The 16,256-nt window shown below is 42.8% G+C and overlaps 1 protein-coding gene across 13 annotated transcripts in view; it reads left to right on the forward strand.

Moving 5' to 3' along the window:
• Nucleotides 1-3,820: 3,820 nt before the first annotated feature.
• HOATZ (HOATZ cilia and flagella associated protein) overlaps nucleotides 3,821-16,256 on the forward strand; it is a 29,009-nt gene continuing 16,573 nt past the window's right edge. For 2 of the 13 annotated variants that reach the window (XM_082684305.1, XM_082684313.1), the window contains exons 1-4: nucleotides 5,970-6,127; nucleotides 7,692-7,777; nucleotides 8,333-8,802; nucleotides 9,880-9,950. In XM_082684305.1, the coding sequence (XP_082540431.1) occupies nucleotides 8,577-8,802; nucleotides 9,880-9,950 (297 nt within the window). In that variant the 5' untranslated portion in view covers nucleotides 5,970-6,127; nucleotides 7,692-7,777; nucleotides 8,333-8,576. Of the gene's footprint in view, nucleotides 4,170-5,958; nucleotides 6,128-6,818; nucleotides 6,941-7,691; nucleotides 7,778-8,332; nucleotides 8,803-9,879; nucleotides 9,951-12,589; nucleotides 12,785-16,256 lie in introns of those variants that run through there. The other 11 variants (XM_082684314.1, XM_082684312.1, XM_082684311.1 and 8 more) reach the window with 11 other exon arrangements.

Consider the following 16,256-nt stretch of genomic DNA (forward strand, 5'->3'; position numbering starts at 1 on the left):
GCCGACTCCTCAAGGAGCTGAGAGCCCTATGTGGGACTCGATCCCGGAAGTCCGGGATCATGACCTGAGCCAAAGGCAGTCAACCAACTGAGCCTCCCAGGTGCCCTCTAGAGCTCTTAAGAACAGACTTTCTTCAACTGTGTACTCTGATGACCTGAAATTACCTCTAAAAACCTGAAAAATCTACATGAGGCTTTTTGGAGAGGGGACAGGGGCTAACCAGTGGTGGGAAGCAACCAGGAAAGTTCATCTGTTTCCTAATAGTCCAGAGAAGTACATGGACCCCTCACTGCCTCCGTGGATAAAGCCCTGAGACGAACATTCTGGAAGAGCAGGTGCAGCCATCTGCTGTCCACTGATCATGATGGGTGGTGGCCTCATGATGTGGTGGTGGCCAGGCAACTGTTTCCCTTGAATTCACATGTATATACAACCCCGTTTATAACAGCTTGGCTTCGCTGGGAGTCCTCTCTCCTACTTCTAGTGAGCTCAAGACCTACTTCTTATCCCACCCCTTACAGAGTACATGGATACAATCAAAGCTGGTCCCGAGCCTTCCGCTTTCCTCACTCTGTATTCAAGAACCCGACCCCCACCCCTCTACTGGTTCACCATTCTGTCCTGGGTGGACCAAGCAGATATCAGATGTTCATTCATCCTCAGACTTCAACAGTTTCCACTTTAGGAAAGGACTAAATCTCTCCTTTCAAGGATTGCAGCCCCCAACATCCAACTCCACAAATGTCCTTTGATCACCTAAACTAAACATGCCTGAATGTAAATAATTAGCCTCTGACTAGGTTTGCCCCCCAGGGTCTTGGTTTGTCGTTGGAACCTGGAGGTTCATCTTGTTGTCTCTTTGCTTTAATCAGTCACCAGGTCCTATGCCATTTCCTTCCCAAAGTCTCTCCTGTTCATACCATTTCTCTACATCACTTCATACCTAGGTCCTTAAAATAATTGCTCAAATGGACACTTAGTCTCCCCCCTCTCCCTCTTCTAACCCATGCCTCTTCATTAATCTCCACAGACCAACATATCGTGTAAGTCATGGGCCCCTGCAGTCAAGAGAATGAGATTAAAACTCTGTGGCCTGACACCCATGTTCCTCCATGATCTATCTCCTCTGTACCTACCTCTTTAATCTTATTTCCTTAAGCGGGAACCCACTCCTAGCTCTCCCAACTGACCAGGTGTTATGGTCTCCATGAACCGACTGGCATCTTTCCTTCACAAGTTGCTCATTCTAACAAGAGCATCCCCCTCTGTTTTCTTTTATCTGTGTCCTACTTTTCCTTCTAGACCCAGCTTGACCCCACATTTTCCATATAGCCTTTTCTGTGTCCCTACCTTCAGTGATTTGCTTTTACTTTTTTCCTAAATAGTGCCAATAATGAAGCTTACATAAACTATGCAGCCACTATAAAAAACAATATGAAGATTCCTCCAAAACATAAAAATTAAAGTACCATATCATGCAATCATTCTAATTCTGGGTATTTGTCTGAAGAAAACAAAAACACTAATTTGAAGACATTCATGCACTGCTATATTTATTGCAGCATTATTTACAATAGCTGAGATATGGAAGTGACCCAAGTGTCCATCAACAGATGGATAAATAAAGATGTATATATATAGATACATAATGGAATATTACTCAGCCATAAAAAAGAAGAAAATCTTGTAATTCATCTCAATAGGGATGGACCTAGAGGGATTATGCTAAGTGTAGTAAGTCCAACAAAGGAAATACCATATGATTTCAGTTATATATGGAATCTAAAAAATGAAACAAAAAACAAAGAGATTCATAAATACAGAGAACAATCTGGTGGTTGCCAGAAGGGAGAAGGGTGGGGAAATGGGCCAAATAGGTAAAGGGAATTAAGAGATACAGATTTCCAATTATAAAATAAGTCACAGGGATGAAAAATACAATATGTTGTCTTCCCTAAATATAGGGAAAATATTCAATAATACTGTGCTAACTCAGTACATGATAGCTACACTTCAAGTATTTCATAATGTATGTAATTGTCAAATCACTATGTTGTATACCTGAAACTAATACTATATGTTCAATGATCTTTTAAGATTTTATTTATTTATTTACTTATTTATTTGAGAGAGAGGGGTGCCTGGGTGGCTCAGTAGGTTAAGCCACTGCCTTTGGCTCAGGTCATGATCTCAGGGTCCTGGGATTGAATCCCGCATCGGGCTCTCTGCTCAGCAGGGAGCCTGCTTCCCTTCCTTTCTCTCTGCCTGCCTCTCTGTCTACTTGTGATCTCCCTCTGTCAAAGAAATAAATAAAATCTTTAAAATAAATAAATAAATAAATAAATATTTGAGAGAGAGACCAAGCATGAGAAGGGGGAAGGGGCACCTTTCCTATGTCAATTATCTTTAATTAAAAATTTAAAAAGTAAAAAGTAAAAACTAATTTTAAAACAATGAAGCTTAAATTAGTATTTAGAAGTCTTGAAGTATCTATTAATCTAACAATCTTGATATTTAATATAATTATATAATATAAATATATAAGCATTATATATTAATACTGATATTACTAAACTATAGCTATTTTAATTATCTGTGTACTTATATTGTCTCTCTCTCTCTCTCCAATTAGACCATAAATCCCTAGACTGTTCTCTCAAGAGGGTTGCTCCTACTGCTGAAGCCTTAAGAGCTCAAGCAACTTTAATTATAAAGCCTATTTTTTAGATTGTTTCTGATTTACTAAAAGATAATTTAACATTTTCATACTGAAAGCAACAGTATTGATTAATCAATAACTACAAGAAACTAATGAAGAATCTGGTACACTCGTACTAATAAGAGCACAATGAAATGGAATCAGAAGAAAGAAATTATAAAAATTCCTGACAGTTCATTTTAGCTAGAAAGTCTCCTCTCCTAATTGAGCAGATTCATTGATTTTTTTAACTCTTAAAAAGGCATTAAGTTGACTTCAACCTAGTCTTATATCAACATATAAACTAGTTCCTAAATATGGTATCATGAATGTTAATAAGGTAGTCTGACATTTATTGATCTATATAAAAATCAAGACATGGTTTTCTATTTCCTAAGAGAAAATATGTATATAGAAAATAGGTTTTAAAAGAAGCTTCTAGACGTGCCTGGGTGTCTCAATCATTAAGGATCTGCCTTGGGCTTGGGTCATGATCTCCGGGTCCTGGGATCAAGGCCTGCATCTGGCTCCCTTCTCAGCAGGAAGCTTGCTTCTCCCTCTCCCACTCCCCCTGCTTGTGTTCCCTCTCTTGCTATGTCTCTCTCTGTCAAATAAATAAATAAAATCCTTTAAAATATATATTTAAAAAGAAGATGCTAAAGTCCAGTAATTTCTCATCAGTCTGATTCTTCACTTCTTCCTCTGGAACAACATCCTCCAAAAGCTACAGAGGATAGAAAATGTTCAGATGGTGTGTCCATGTGTGTTAAGAGTAAGTTTGTCTCCATCTTTTGTAATTCCCAATCCCCATCACTCTAGTGTTTTTTCAAGGAGTGATAACTTTAACCAATACAAATTCTCCAAAGCTAAAGCTGAAGGTATGTGTGTTCTCTACTCTTCTGGTTTTGTTCCTAATCATCAACCTCATCTCCTCTCCTTGGCGCTCCTTTCCCAACACCTGCATCACCAAAAGCCCAGAAATTCAATAAAACAGTAAACAGTCTCTCTGAAAGGTACCTTCCTGGTTTTGTCTAAAACAAATGCAATCTTCTGTTTGGTCATTGAAAACACCACAAGCATTCTTAGTTAGATTAAATCATGGGTCTCCCTGGTCTCCAGGCATGCCTAGACATGAACCATAAAGGGAATGAGATCCTTGGAGTTTCTGTAGTAACTACAGGCCAAATCAACAGCAACCCTAAGAACAAGCATTCTTTTAAAACACACACACACACACACACAGGACAAGGCCACACACAAATTTTTTTCTCGTTATTTTACTTTTTTTTAGTTGCACGACCTGCAAAATAGACTGCATTTTTAAAAAATCAATTTCTGGAGGCATACATCTTGATGACTTCTACACACATTGTCTTTATTTTTTAAGTTATCTTGGAAGAAAATCTTTAAAAATATAAATTTCAAGGCATCTACTGCAACCACGACCTTGGAAGGCAGCAATCCAGCCCGGGTAAGAAATGCTAAGATGCAACAAATAATCATAAAACGTCTATCAGAAGAGGTATTTAATATCATATTGGGTAAAGTGACTTAACAATTTGAAAAAAAACAGGATTGTTTTTGTAATTATGTCCTGACCAAAACTTGTAAGTCTGCCTATGGCTAATGGAATGGAAGCTATTTCACTCCTGCATTTATGCATGTATGTCTGTGTAGCTATAAGATGCAAATTGGTTCAACAGTTACCTCTAGAGAGCTCTCTGGTTACTTAGCTCTGATTCCAGCATATTGCCTGGTATGACTTGGTATCCTGTACGTGTTAAAGAGGTGTGAGGGACTTCTGTAGGTGTGTTTCTCCAACACTGCACTTCTCCCAAAGATAAGATGAATACAAAAAAATAGTTAGAAATGACCCAGCTTTTGTAATTTAACTTTGTAAGTTCATCTTGAGAATTAATGTTTTCTGTACTGTACATTTTATACTTCAATGTCTTACTCTTCACTTTGGTGTTCTCAGAACACATGCAAGTGGCAAAAAAAAAAAAAAAAAAAGTGCTGTCTTTCATCGTGAAAGATGATGCTGTAACTCGAACTCCTCCTTGAGAAGTTCTGGTGGTTTGATAATGTGAGTTTGGAATTTGTTTTGAATGATCTAGATTACCGGCCCCTAATTCATGCTACCAGTGGCATCTATGAAACCATTTCCTGGGTTTAGGGAATCAGTCTCTAACTGGGAAATTTTCCTCTGGGGAAAATAATTTAGAACAAAGTTCTTGGGGTCAATAGTGGGTGCTCTATACCAGATGCATGAAGACAAGAGTGGAGGGTTACTTCCAACTGAGTTCCACAAAGCGTGGAATTAGAATATTCTTTATCCTCCCCCAACACATTCTCTGAAGGAGAAGAGGGGAAGGAGTAACTCAAGGAAAGAAGTATTAGTAGAGGGCTCCCAGAAATTCTTTGGAACTGTCCTCTTGTCCAGTCTAGTCCAAATACGCCTAAATATATCTACATCATCGGATGTGGAATTGTGAAAAGAAAATGTAACTGGTCACAAGACACTGTTTCTCTGGTCTCCCCAACCCTCACCCTAAATTTAGTCTTGCTTGGAGGACCTACTGGAGCTCCTGGTCCTCGGTGGACCTTCCCTGACAATTAACAGTCCTCGCTGAGGCCCCACCCCCACTTCTATTTCTCCCCAGTTTAACAGTTTATTATATACTGTCTTGAGTGGTAAGTAATGTGTGTTCACATTGTGTGACCACCTAGATTATACATATGGAGGGTAGCATGACCGACCTTGGGTGCTGAACATCTAGCAGGTATTTAAATAAGTGTGTGAGCACCAAGCTTTGATCTAACTCAGGAGCTGGTCCACTCACTATTTGATGAGAAGCGCCAACCCTCCACTCACCAAGGCCCTCCAAGAGTCTAAGGGAAACCCAAGGGGAAGGTGAGAGTGCACATGGGACTCTCCAAGACAGTCGTCCCACATGCCAGAGGCCACCCAGGCCTATCTCCGTTTGGAAAATCAGAGCCTACAATTTGGTATCAGACCAGGCTGTTTCCCCTGACCAAGATGGGCATGAAAACTGGGTGGCCCTGTGGGGCTGCTTGGGGAGGGGGTGGGGGTAAGGAGCGCTTTGTCCCTCCTGCCCTAGAGGGAAGAGAAACTTCTCAGGAATCTGTGTGTGGGTCTCCAGGGCCTCTTCCCCGCAGAGACCCGCCCTCGGCCCCTGCTCCTGGCTTCCTCCCATCCCCCACCCCGCCCCTCCTCCACTCCACCCCACCTCGCGCGCGCCCCGCCCCCTCCGCCACGGGGTTCCAAGGGCGGTTGGCCAGCCACGGCCACGGTCACTCGGCCACTCGGAGCTGCGGGGCGCACGGGGTGGAGAAAGCCGGCTTTAGGGTTTGGGCTGGGAACTGAAGAGAAGTTTTCTGGGGCGGAAAGGACGTGGGAGTGAGAAGGTGGGAGCCCGACCCGAGAAGGAAACCTGCGGGGGCGGGCCCTGGAAGGCACGGGGGACCGGCGCGGGGACGGCGGCGGCTGGGATGAACCCGGGAACACCTGGATTTGGGGGGACGCGGCCCTGGGGTGCAGGTCCCCTCCGAGCGCCGCCGGCTGGCCTTGCCACGCCAAGTGTGCGCGGGGGTCCGGCAGGGGCCAGCTCAGCCCGCGGGCCGGGCGAGGATGCTGGCTGGGCCCGGGGCGTCCCCGGGGGCCCCGCGGCCACGTCCTCGCGCCCGGGCACCGTCGGGCATCGCCCGGGGGGCGGGGGGGAGACGAGGCCCGGAGCCCGCGGTCCCCCGGCCGGGGGCCACGGCTAGGCGCCGCCGACCGTCCGGGAGCTGCAGCCCGCGGGCGCCCGGTGCTCGGTTTGTAGGCAGTGTCATTAGCTGATTGTAGTCGGCTGCTTACAATCACTAACTCCACTGCCATCAAAACAAGGCACAGCGTCACCCGCCGCCCCGCGGGCAGGAGGACGCCACCCTCGGCAGCGAACGGCCCACCCCAGCGGGCGTCGGGAGGAGGCCGCGCTTCGAGCTGTGACGCGGTGGCGTTGGCGGCCGCCGTGTGCGCGCCGGGCACGTTGTCAACCTGCGAGGACGCTCGGCTCCGCGGCCCGACGGCTGCCGCTAGATGCAGTTAAACGGTCCGCTGCGCGGGGAGCGAGGGCAGGACGGGGCAACCCGCCTGCAAGGAGGGAGACAAGTGTCAAGTTTAATGGCTTTAATCGTGAGCTGTAATGACCGTTCGGACTTCCAGGAGGAGTCCCCTAGGTAACGTTTAATGCTGTACGGTGTGATTCATTGTGCCTTTTTCATTATTTAGTAAGGTATTCGCCAACCCACCAACTAAAAGGAGCTACCATTGAACCATGAACCAGTAAGGTTTGTCTATCACAACGTATGGGGCGCCAACTTGGGACTGCAGTGCGTGAGTCTAGTTACTAGGCAGTGTAGTTAGCTGATTGCTAATAGTACCAATCACTAACCACACGGCCAGGTAAAAAGATTTGGGAATCATCCAAATGGGCTGTTTGTGCACATCATTGTGTTGGGGCAGTGTGGGGTTTGGAAATGCTCCAATATTACGCATTGCCCATTAACATGAAAAAATCAGTATTTTAGCAGCTAAATACACAATGTATAATTTATATGTCTTTATAATTTACCAATTTCCTTCAGGCTCTTAACCAAAAATAATTTAGATATATTGGGAAATAGGATTTTTTTTTTCCTTCACTGATCTATGTCATTGTATAGACTTGTGATTGTCCACGTTTGAACTATGAGACCGTATTAATATTTTGAAAGAATAAAGTGCCATTAGGTCATAAATTGTGGTTACTAACCATTGCTGAGTTGGCTTTCTGATGTCCATCTCCATTCCTGCCACAGTAATTACAACTTTGCTATGGTTGGAATGGTTAGAGTGTTCCTAGATTAACGAGATTAACTTTCCTGGGAGCAGGAAAGTTATTCACTCACACTTATTAATATCTTATTTTTCTCATAATTTATTTTTCAGGAAGGGACTGAGTCCACACATCAGATACAGTCCTTTTAAGTGCCCATTTAGGACGGTTGCAGAGCAAGCAGCTTTTAGTGGGACAGGTTAGTAAATGCACTTACAGTCTTAAGTCCAGCATCTTCCATGAGACTGCTCTTAAAGGATGGGACAGGATAAAAAGTTTATCCACAGTTTCTTCTCAGCCAGTTCAGCACCCTGGCTCCTATAGGCTAGGATGTTAGCTGCCCTGTGGAATTCTCCAACCAGTGTCCACATAGGGCGTGCTGAGCTGTGGCAGTCTGGTGTGGAAGGAGAGGTGGGTTGGGGTGGTAGGACTAAGGGTTGAAAAGCTTTATTTATGGGGCGCCTGGGTGGCTCAGTGGGTTAAAGCCTCTGTCTTTGGCTCAGGTCATGATCCCAGGGTCCTGGGATAGAGCCCCATGTCGGTCTCTCTGCTCAGCGGAGAGCCTGCTTCCTCCTCTCTCTCTCTGCCTGCCTCTCTGCCTACTTGTAATCTCTGCCTGTCAAAAAAATAAATAAAATCTTTAAAAAAAAAAAAGATTTAGATAAACTTGGGGGTAAGGAAGCTGGGTTGGGGGAGAGGGTGAAGGCTGACCGCGGTGCTGTGAACTCAAGTGCCCCCTACTAACTCCCAACAGGACAAGAACCACCCCAAACCTGAGGTTTTGACTGTTCCTATCTCGTGGCCGAGGCTTGGACGGGTCCCGAAGCCTGTGAGACCGCAGAAGGGGGCTTCAGCTAGCCCGCAGGCACGCGCTGGACCCTAGCATCTCTCCAGGAACCGAAGGGCTTCTGGCGGCGGTGGTTGCTCGCGGGACGGTTCTTTGCAGGGCGGGGCTGGGAGAAGGGCGAGGGAACTCAAGAGAAGCGTCCAGAGTTGCCATGGAAACGGGGGCCTGTGGAAGGCTTCCCAGCCACCGGGAGTCCCGTGAAATTTGCCCCCAGGGACTACTGGTGTTCACCGGATCTTCAGAACAGGACTCCACCTTGGCCAAGCAGTTCTGGACCGCAGCGTCCCTGTACCCCCCTAACGAATCGCAGCTGGTGCTGCCCCGAGGTAGCAGTCAGCGCCTGCCGGTGGCCCGGCCCTCTAGGCGCCGTCCGCGGGGTGAGTAGCTGCCTCCCGCCGCTGGTTCCTGCCTCCGTCAGCAATAACCAACCTCTGGAAGATCCCAGAGCCGCTCCCACAAGTAACAGCTAAACCTGCTTCTAAAATAGGAATCTTTCATTCCAAATACTTAAAAAACCTATACAAGCAGTTTAAAAAAAAATTTTTTCAGCAGTTCTTCCACCGGGAAAGCATCAGTGGTATGCTTGTTACATCTAAAATCACATCTGAAAGTAACCCTTAGGTTATGGCATCCATTTGGCTAAACAGAGAAGCATCTAGGGGAAATGTTATGTGTTGACTGAAAGGATGTTAAGGGTGGTTGTTTACATAATCAAGTTCAAGCATGAAAGCCTCAGAGAAAGTTGAAAGCAATATTAGGAACCAAGTTCCCAAACCTGTAAAACCTCAGTCACCCAAAGATACGGAAACTGTTATTATGCAATTTTTATAGGTATAGGAGGCTCAGATAACTCCCTCTTCTTTAGAAAGCTTAAATATCTTTAATCCTATAGTCTTTCCAATAATTTCTTCACTTCCCTTTTGTATTTTTTTTTTAAAGAAAATTTACTTCCAGCCTTTTAGCCGTGAGAAAAACAGTAAGTACCAAGTCTCATGCATTTCAACATCTTGATTCCTAGATCCTTCAGAAAATAGGTAATAAGTATAAGGAGTCATCTTTACACGTTGGTATAACTTTCTGAATTGCATACCAAAACCCCATCTCAGAGACCATCCTACTTGTCCGGAGGTGAATGTCGAAATTCCCCTAACATGGTGAATAGAACTGTAGAAATTGGAAACTCTTTTACTGCAAATATGTTCTCTCCAGAGACCTCTTCTTGTCTCTGGACTCAGGCTTACTCCTCTCCTAAGGAGATTAGAGGTTCACTTTGGCTACTGCTAATTACTTCAGTCTCCAAGTATTTAAGAATCTGGTTTGTAAAATTTCAGGACACTACATATTTGTGTTTCTCTTCCTACTCTGTTACCTTTTAACATTTATCCAAGTTTATATCAACATTATTATAACATCATAACATTATTTCAGATTGAATTCCATTTTATTTCTTTTAGAGACTATAAATGTCACTGCTGAAACCAGAAAGATTGAGGAATCTGAGGAGAAGAAAAAGTATCTCCAAAAGGTAAGCCAATATTTCAGAAGGTAATCTGATTTTCATTAGAAATTCATCATTATTTTCTAAATAATCCCAGTTATTCTTTTTAAACACATATATGTAAAATATTTCTATTTCTGGTACATCAGCTTGAGCAGTTAGAGAACTTTTTTTTTTTAAAGATTTTATTTATTTATTTGACAGAGAGAAAGATCACAAGTAGGCGGAGAGTCAGGCAGAGAGAGAGAGAGAGAGAAGCAGGCTCCCGCCGAGCAAAGAGCCCGATGCGGGGCTCGATCCCAGGACCCTGAGATCATGACCCGAGCCGAAGGCAGCGGCTCAATCCACTGAGCCACCCAGGCACCCCAGTTAGAGAACTTTTATTTGAATTTTAATTGAGGGTTAAAAAATTGTATTAAATTTTGGTTATTCTCACCCCAAGGATATTCAGGAATAAGAGAATCAGAGGAAAATGGGGGGAAATGAATTCACACACCTTCCATCCAGTAAAGCCCCAAACCATATACAGTGTTCTAAGAACATTGTAATAACTGGAAAAATCAAAAGGGCTGACCATCTTATTAGGTCAAAATTAAAAGATCGGAGGAATGAGCCTGTCATCTAGGACCATTTATTTTGACTAAAGGCTGAAATTCAACAAATTAGTATCATCAAATCAACTGAACATATCTCTTTTTGGCAACAGCCCTTGTTTGTTTTTCATGGCATAGACACAGACTTAACTCTGCAGTTCATTCAGTGATTTATAGGAACACTTTGTTTGGTTAATGGCTAAGTTCCATCCCTATAACTGTTCTTATACTATAAAAGCAAAGATAGAAGATTCAGTTGGGCCTAATGTCTTTAATCATGGGATATTCTGGCAAACTCAGAAAGACTTGTCGGGAATTCTACATAGATTACGGAACAATGCATTTGTGTTTGCGGATCACATTAATTCACTTTACAGACTAGTGGTGATTCCTCCAAACAAATGAAGTAATTTTAAATAGCATTTGCTTCATTCTTGAGGATATTGGGAACTATGTGTTTGTACTGGGACTTAATGGGTAGGATGGAAACGAATTTTTAGTGATGTAAAAATCATTCCATTTTTGGAAGAAATTAGAAATAAAAAACTAAAGATACACTGTTATCAATTCTTATCATGTTTTGTCAAACAATTACGATGATGTGAGTTACAAGTGGCTATTCTGCTAATGGGCTATTAGAACTGGCTTCCTTGCCCCGGGTTCTTTTATTAATTACTTAATTCTATAGATATTGATTGAGAAGTACCAAGTGCCAAGTACCTTACTAGATGCTGGGAATGCAAAGATAACATGCGGCCCTTGATCTCAAAGAGTTTATAGTCTAGTGGGAGAGAGAGTCAGTTGAAGTCCAGAATTATGATACTTTATTATGACAGATGTATATGGTCACACTACTATGGAAACACATTGAAGAACATCACAATGAAACTTAAGGAATCAAGAAATCTTCCCAAAGGAGCTGAGTTTCAAAGAATATATTGAGTTTCAAAGATTATGCACAGCAGTGCCCACAGCGCACAAGTTAGCTTCCTAACACCCAAATCCAGTCGTGCCTGTCTCCTCCTACATTAGGGTGCTCGAGCCGCAGTCGTGAAATACCACAGCCTGGTTAGCATGAACAACAGAATTTTATCTTCTCCTGGTTCTGAGAACTGAGAGTCCGCGATCACGATGCCATCATAGCTGGTTTCTGATCCTCTCTTCCCAGCGTGTTGATGGCCGGCTTCTCGCTGGGTCTTCACGTGGCACAGGGAGAAAACTCTGGTGTCTCTTCCTCCTCTTATAAGGACTCTAGTCCTATCATATTAGAGCCCCACCTTTGTGACCTCATTTAACCCTAATTACCCCGCTAAAGGCCCTATCTCAGAATAGGCCCTATCTCAGTTACACATGGAGTTAGGGCTTTAACATAGGAATGGCAGGGTGGGGTGTGGGGACCATTCTGTCTGTCCATCTACTTTCATTTTTCTCCTGGCTCTCTAGTTCTACAGGATCAAGACCAAATCCCCCAGCATGGCATTTAGGTTCCTTTCCATTCTGACCAATAACCTGGCTAACTTCTCCTGCCACCCTTCCCCCAACCCCAGTGTAGCCCACTCTGTACCACTGGTTCTCAAACACGAGGCGAGGGCACACCAGATCCTCCCTCTGTGTGCTGTCAAAGTGACGAGTGGGTGAAATAGTCTTGCCTGAACTTCCGTGTACACGTTATTCTGTGATATCTGCCAAACTGTGCATTAAGTCAAGTGGGTCCTGCAATGGGGTAGAGAAGATTCTGTCTGTTGAGGGTAGAGGAAGCCCAAAAAGCAGCAAGCCGGCAGGAAAGAGAGAGAATATCACCGAAGGTGTGCCTTGTGAGTACCGAGGAGAGCTCAGTCAGTACTACATAGCAGAGTACTTTTCAGACGCACTGTGGTACAAAATGCAAGAGAATCCGCAGTAACTGAAGGCTGCTAGAGATAATCTCGTATCATTGTGATGTAGAATTCACAACAGCCCATTTAGTGAGTGTAAACCTTGTGCTATAAACTCACCTAAGCACTTTACATATATATCAATTCACTTTCTCCTTAAAATAGCCTCCTGCTAATTCTCCCCATTTAATCAAACCAGGCTTATGTGATTTTCCAGTTCCCACAAGTGGCAAGTGGCAGAGCCGAGATTCAAAGCGTCTATTCTAACTCCAAAGCCCATGAGACTCATTGTATTACAATGATTGCTGGCCACGGCACTGTCTGGGTCTGCTGCCAAATAATCTAAAATTCAGAACTGTAGTACAAATAAAGCAAGTATGAGAAACAGAGTTTCCAGCCGTGTGAGACCGTAGCTGTTTCCTCAACCTGCAATGCGCTTGTGTGTCTGTACCTAAAACGCTCCTCCGCATTTGTCTCCAAGGCCCAGCTCCAGTGCCAGCTTCTCTGGGCCAAGAGAGGCAAGCCGGAGGCCGGCAGGATGAACAGCTTCCTCCTGCGTGCTCCTCCAGTAGGTCCCCTCCACCTCCCTCGTTGGGGTCGTCCCCGTCTCTGGCCTGTGTTATGGGCCACTATGCGTGTTTCTGGCTTTCCTGCCAGATGACAGACACTGTGGGGTAGTGGGCTACGGAGACAAAGCGAGTCTAGAGGTCTCAACTCTGCCACTATTTGCATGACCTCGAACAACCTCTCTAACTCTGTGAGGTTCAGCTTCCCCAGACATGAAAGGAGGAATGTAAAAAAAAAACTTTGATAGAGTTGACTAAGTTACGCGCAGCCCCTGGCCACAGTTTGCCTTCAACAAATATAAATTCTCTTCTCCTCTAGGAGGCTGGAGATCATTTCTTATTGCTTAAGCCCAGTGCCTTTCTGGTTATTGGAATTTAGTACGTATTTGTGAACTGAATAAATAAATGCGTAATGGAATGAATCAATGAGCAAACATGTGCTTTACAATGACATTTTCATTTTGCTTTGCCTTTCCTACATGTATCCACCTGGCTCATTTTTCTAGGTTGATAATTTTTGCAAGAATTCTCCTCGGAGCTAATCTGTTTGCAAGTCTGCTTGAGGAGCACGTTAGCCCGTCACCTCTCTTCTCAGTTTTGCTTTTGTCTCATGGGTCTCTCTGTGCCGAGAGGAACTCTGGGACTTCGTTATGAAAACATAGAGTCAGTATTTGGATACCACTGTTTTTCTAGGTGTGTAGCACTCTACCTGCCCTGCTGCCCTCACCATTTTAGAATTTTTAGCTTGATGGCAGAAAATAAGTGGCGGTGGTAGGTTCTTTTTAGCTAATAAAAAATTTACAATGCTCTATTCAATTTCAGAGAATCTTCTACATATTTTGAACATAGACATTGATAAGTAAATACCTAGAATGGTGTTCATCTTAAAATGGGGGGGGAAAAAACCTTCTCCTGAAGGTTTTTCTTCTACTTTTTCTTAAAACTAACAAAAAATCTAAAAATTTATTTTCCATGTGTCTTAGAAGTATCTTCATAAAAGCTTTTTCTTCCAACGGATATTGATTTTTTTGGGTTGTTGAAATTTTTAAAGCTGTAATGTTATCCTCTGTTTTGGAATATATTCCAGGTATACACTGTAAATGCTTTTGGTTAGTGGACAAAATGCTATTAATCACAACTACTATTTCTTTGATGGATATCCATGGCAGAAAATCAAAAACAGTTGAGTCTGTCGAGATTAAATGGCTTACTCTGTCCATAAAGGAAACCTTATAGCACTATACTAGACTATTATTCTTCCTTTGAGAGTTTTAAAGTAGTCTGAAAACATTATAATAAATGAATAGTCAGCTAATTTTTTGAAATCATAAAACTAATTTGCTTTTTAGTTTTGCCACCTTTGAGAAAGCTCTTTAGCTGATTATCTCTTTATAATAAGAATTATAAATAATTCATTGGCTGGGAGAAGGAAGAAGAGATCAGAGTAGTATTTTAAGGCATATATATAGATGGCATATTGGAAATAGCCATCTGGAATCAAAGTTCTGACATGAATGCATATAAGCTAAAGATTTTTACAAGAAATTATACAATCTACAGAAAAACAGTACTGACATACTCCTTGTTGGGAATGGGGTTTTAATCCATCCTATCACACAACCTGGGCAACCAAGATTGACCATAGTTTAAGTCTTCCTCAAAAGTGAGCTTGCTGTATGGAACTTCCATGAACCAGAAGCAAATCGTGCTATGAGAAGATTCTCGAAGGAGAATCTAAGAAGATTCACAAGAATTTTTTTTTTAATTTATTTAGCAGACAGAAATCACAAGGAGGCAGAGAGGCAGGCAGAGAGAGAGGAGGAAGCAGGCTCCCCGCTGAGCAGAGAGCCTGATGCGGGTTCCATCCTAGGACCCTGGGATCATGACCCTCGCCGAAGGCAGAGGCTTTAACCCACTGAGCCACCCAGGCGCCCCCTTCACAATAATTTTAGTTACTGATTTATGAAACAAAAGGAAACTGGAAAACTTTAATTTTATTCTCCATTATCCTACACTTAATAAGGAGGGATACCCAGACTCATTGTAAGTCAGTTTCATAGAGCCAAACCAAAGGTGTAGGAAACGCAGTATAAGCAAAGTTCCTTTTCCTCCATAAAGTAAATACCATTAGGAAACAGTAGGTTTCTCTTTCACCAACAAAAGATAGTCATTTAAATTCCTGTTGTTCTTAATTTGTCAAAGAATTCAAGTGAAAGGATATAAAAATAGTGTGGAATTCACAGTAACAAGCAAATATTTTGGTAGCAAATTATAATTAGATTACATAAATATGAATTACTCTTTTATGTTATCTCTAGTACTCTTTGTTTTCAAACATAATTCAAACTCAGGAAACATTTTCAGTTGGCAGATGAGGTTCCCCTCTTAATCTTCTCTGTAACTTCTATAGTCCATGAAAATGTTCTTGGGGAAAGCGATCTCGTAGATGGGACTTGGGATCTTAGCGGGCGAATTCATTGCCCAAGACAGACCCAGCCCCAGATTTGGACAGAACTATGTCCCCAGAGCATCTTTTCCTCTTTTCTTTTTACAGATATCTATGTACTTTACCTTCTATATACATTCACCTTAAGAACATAAAAAAAAAAAAAAAACATTTTAAACTCTAAGATACAACTGGTCAAGAACCCATACTAATAATCTCCTTGTAAAACATGATTAAATGAAACCATTGAATGCAGAATGATGTCCAAAAGGATGACATATATTTCAAAATAAATGACAAGACCATAGTGGAAATACGGTCTACAGGTCACAGAACAAAGTCACAGTCCATGAGCATTGTTGTTCTCTGAAGGAACTGATAGCAGGGAAAGGCAACAAAGAGAAATGTAAGGTCAGGGTGTGAAGGTTCAACAGACCTTGTCATGGGAATTAGAATACAGGGTCAGGGGTGGAAAATAAGGCAGGACCACTATCTCAGAATATCTGGGATACCAGAAAAACAAGAAAGATACTGAACACAGGGGACAAGACAATTTTTCATATACTAGAATTTGTCCGGAGAGAGGCTTGGCTATAAAAAAGAAAGCAAAGCCCTGGAAACATAAACCTTTCTCCCCAACAATCACATTGCTAAACAGTTGTGCTATTCCTCTACTGCCATACCCAGGAAACTATTTTAAAGCCATTAATAGATAAGATAAAAACTGACCAATGGTAATCTTTCTTGGCCAAGCCAAAAAAAAAAAATGCTCAAAAATCAACTTGGCTCAGTTGATTAAGTGTCTGACTGTTGATTTCAGCTCAGGTTAGGATCTCAGGGTCATGTGATCGAGC

Source organism: Mustela nivalis (assembly GCF_964662115.1).
Source record: "Mustela nivalis genome assembly, chromosome: 9".
In the NCBI taxonomy this organism is placed as follows: Eukaryota; Metazoa; Chordata; class Mammalia; order Carnivora; family Mustelidae; genus Mustela; species Mustela nivalis.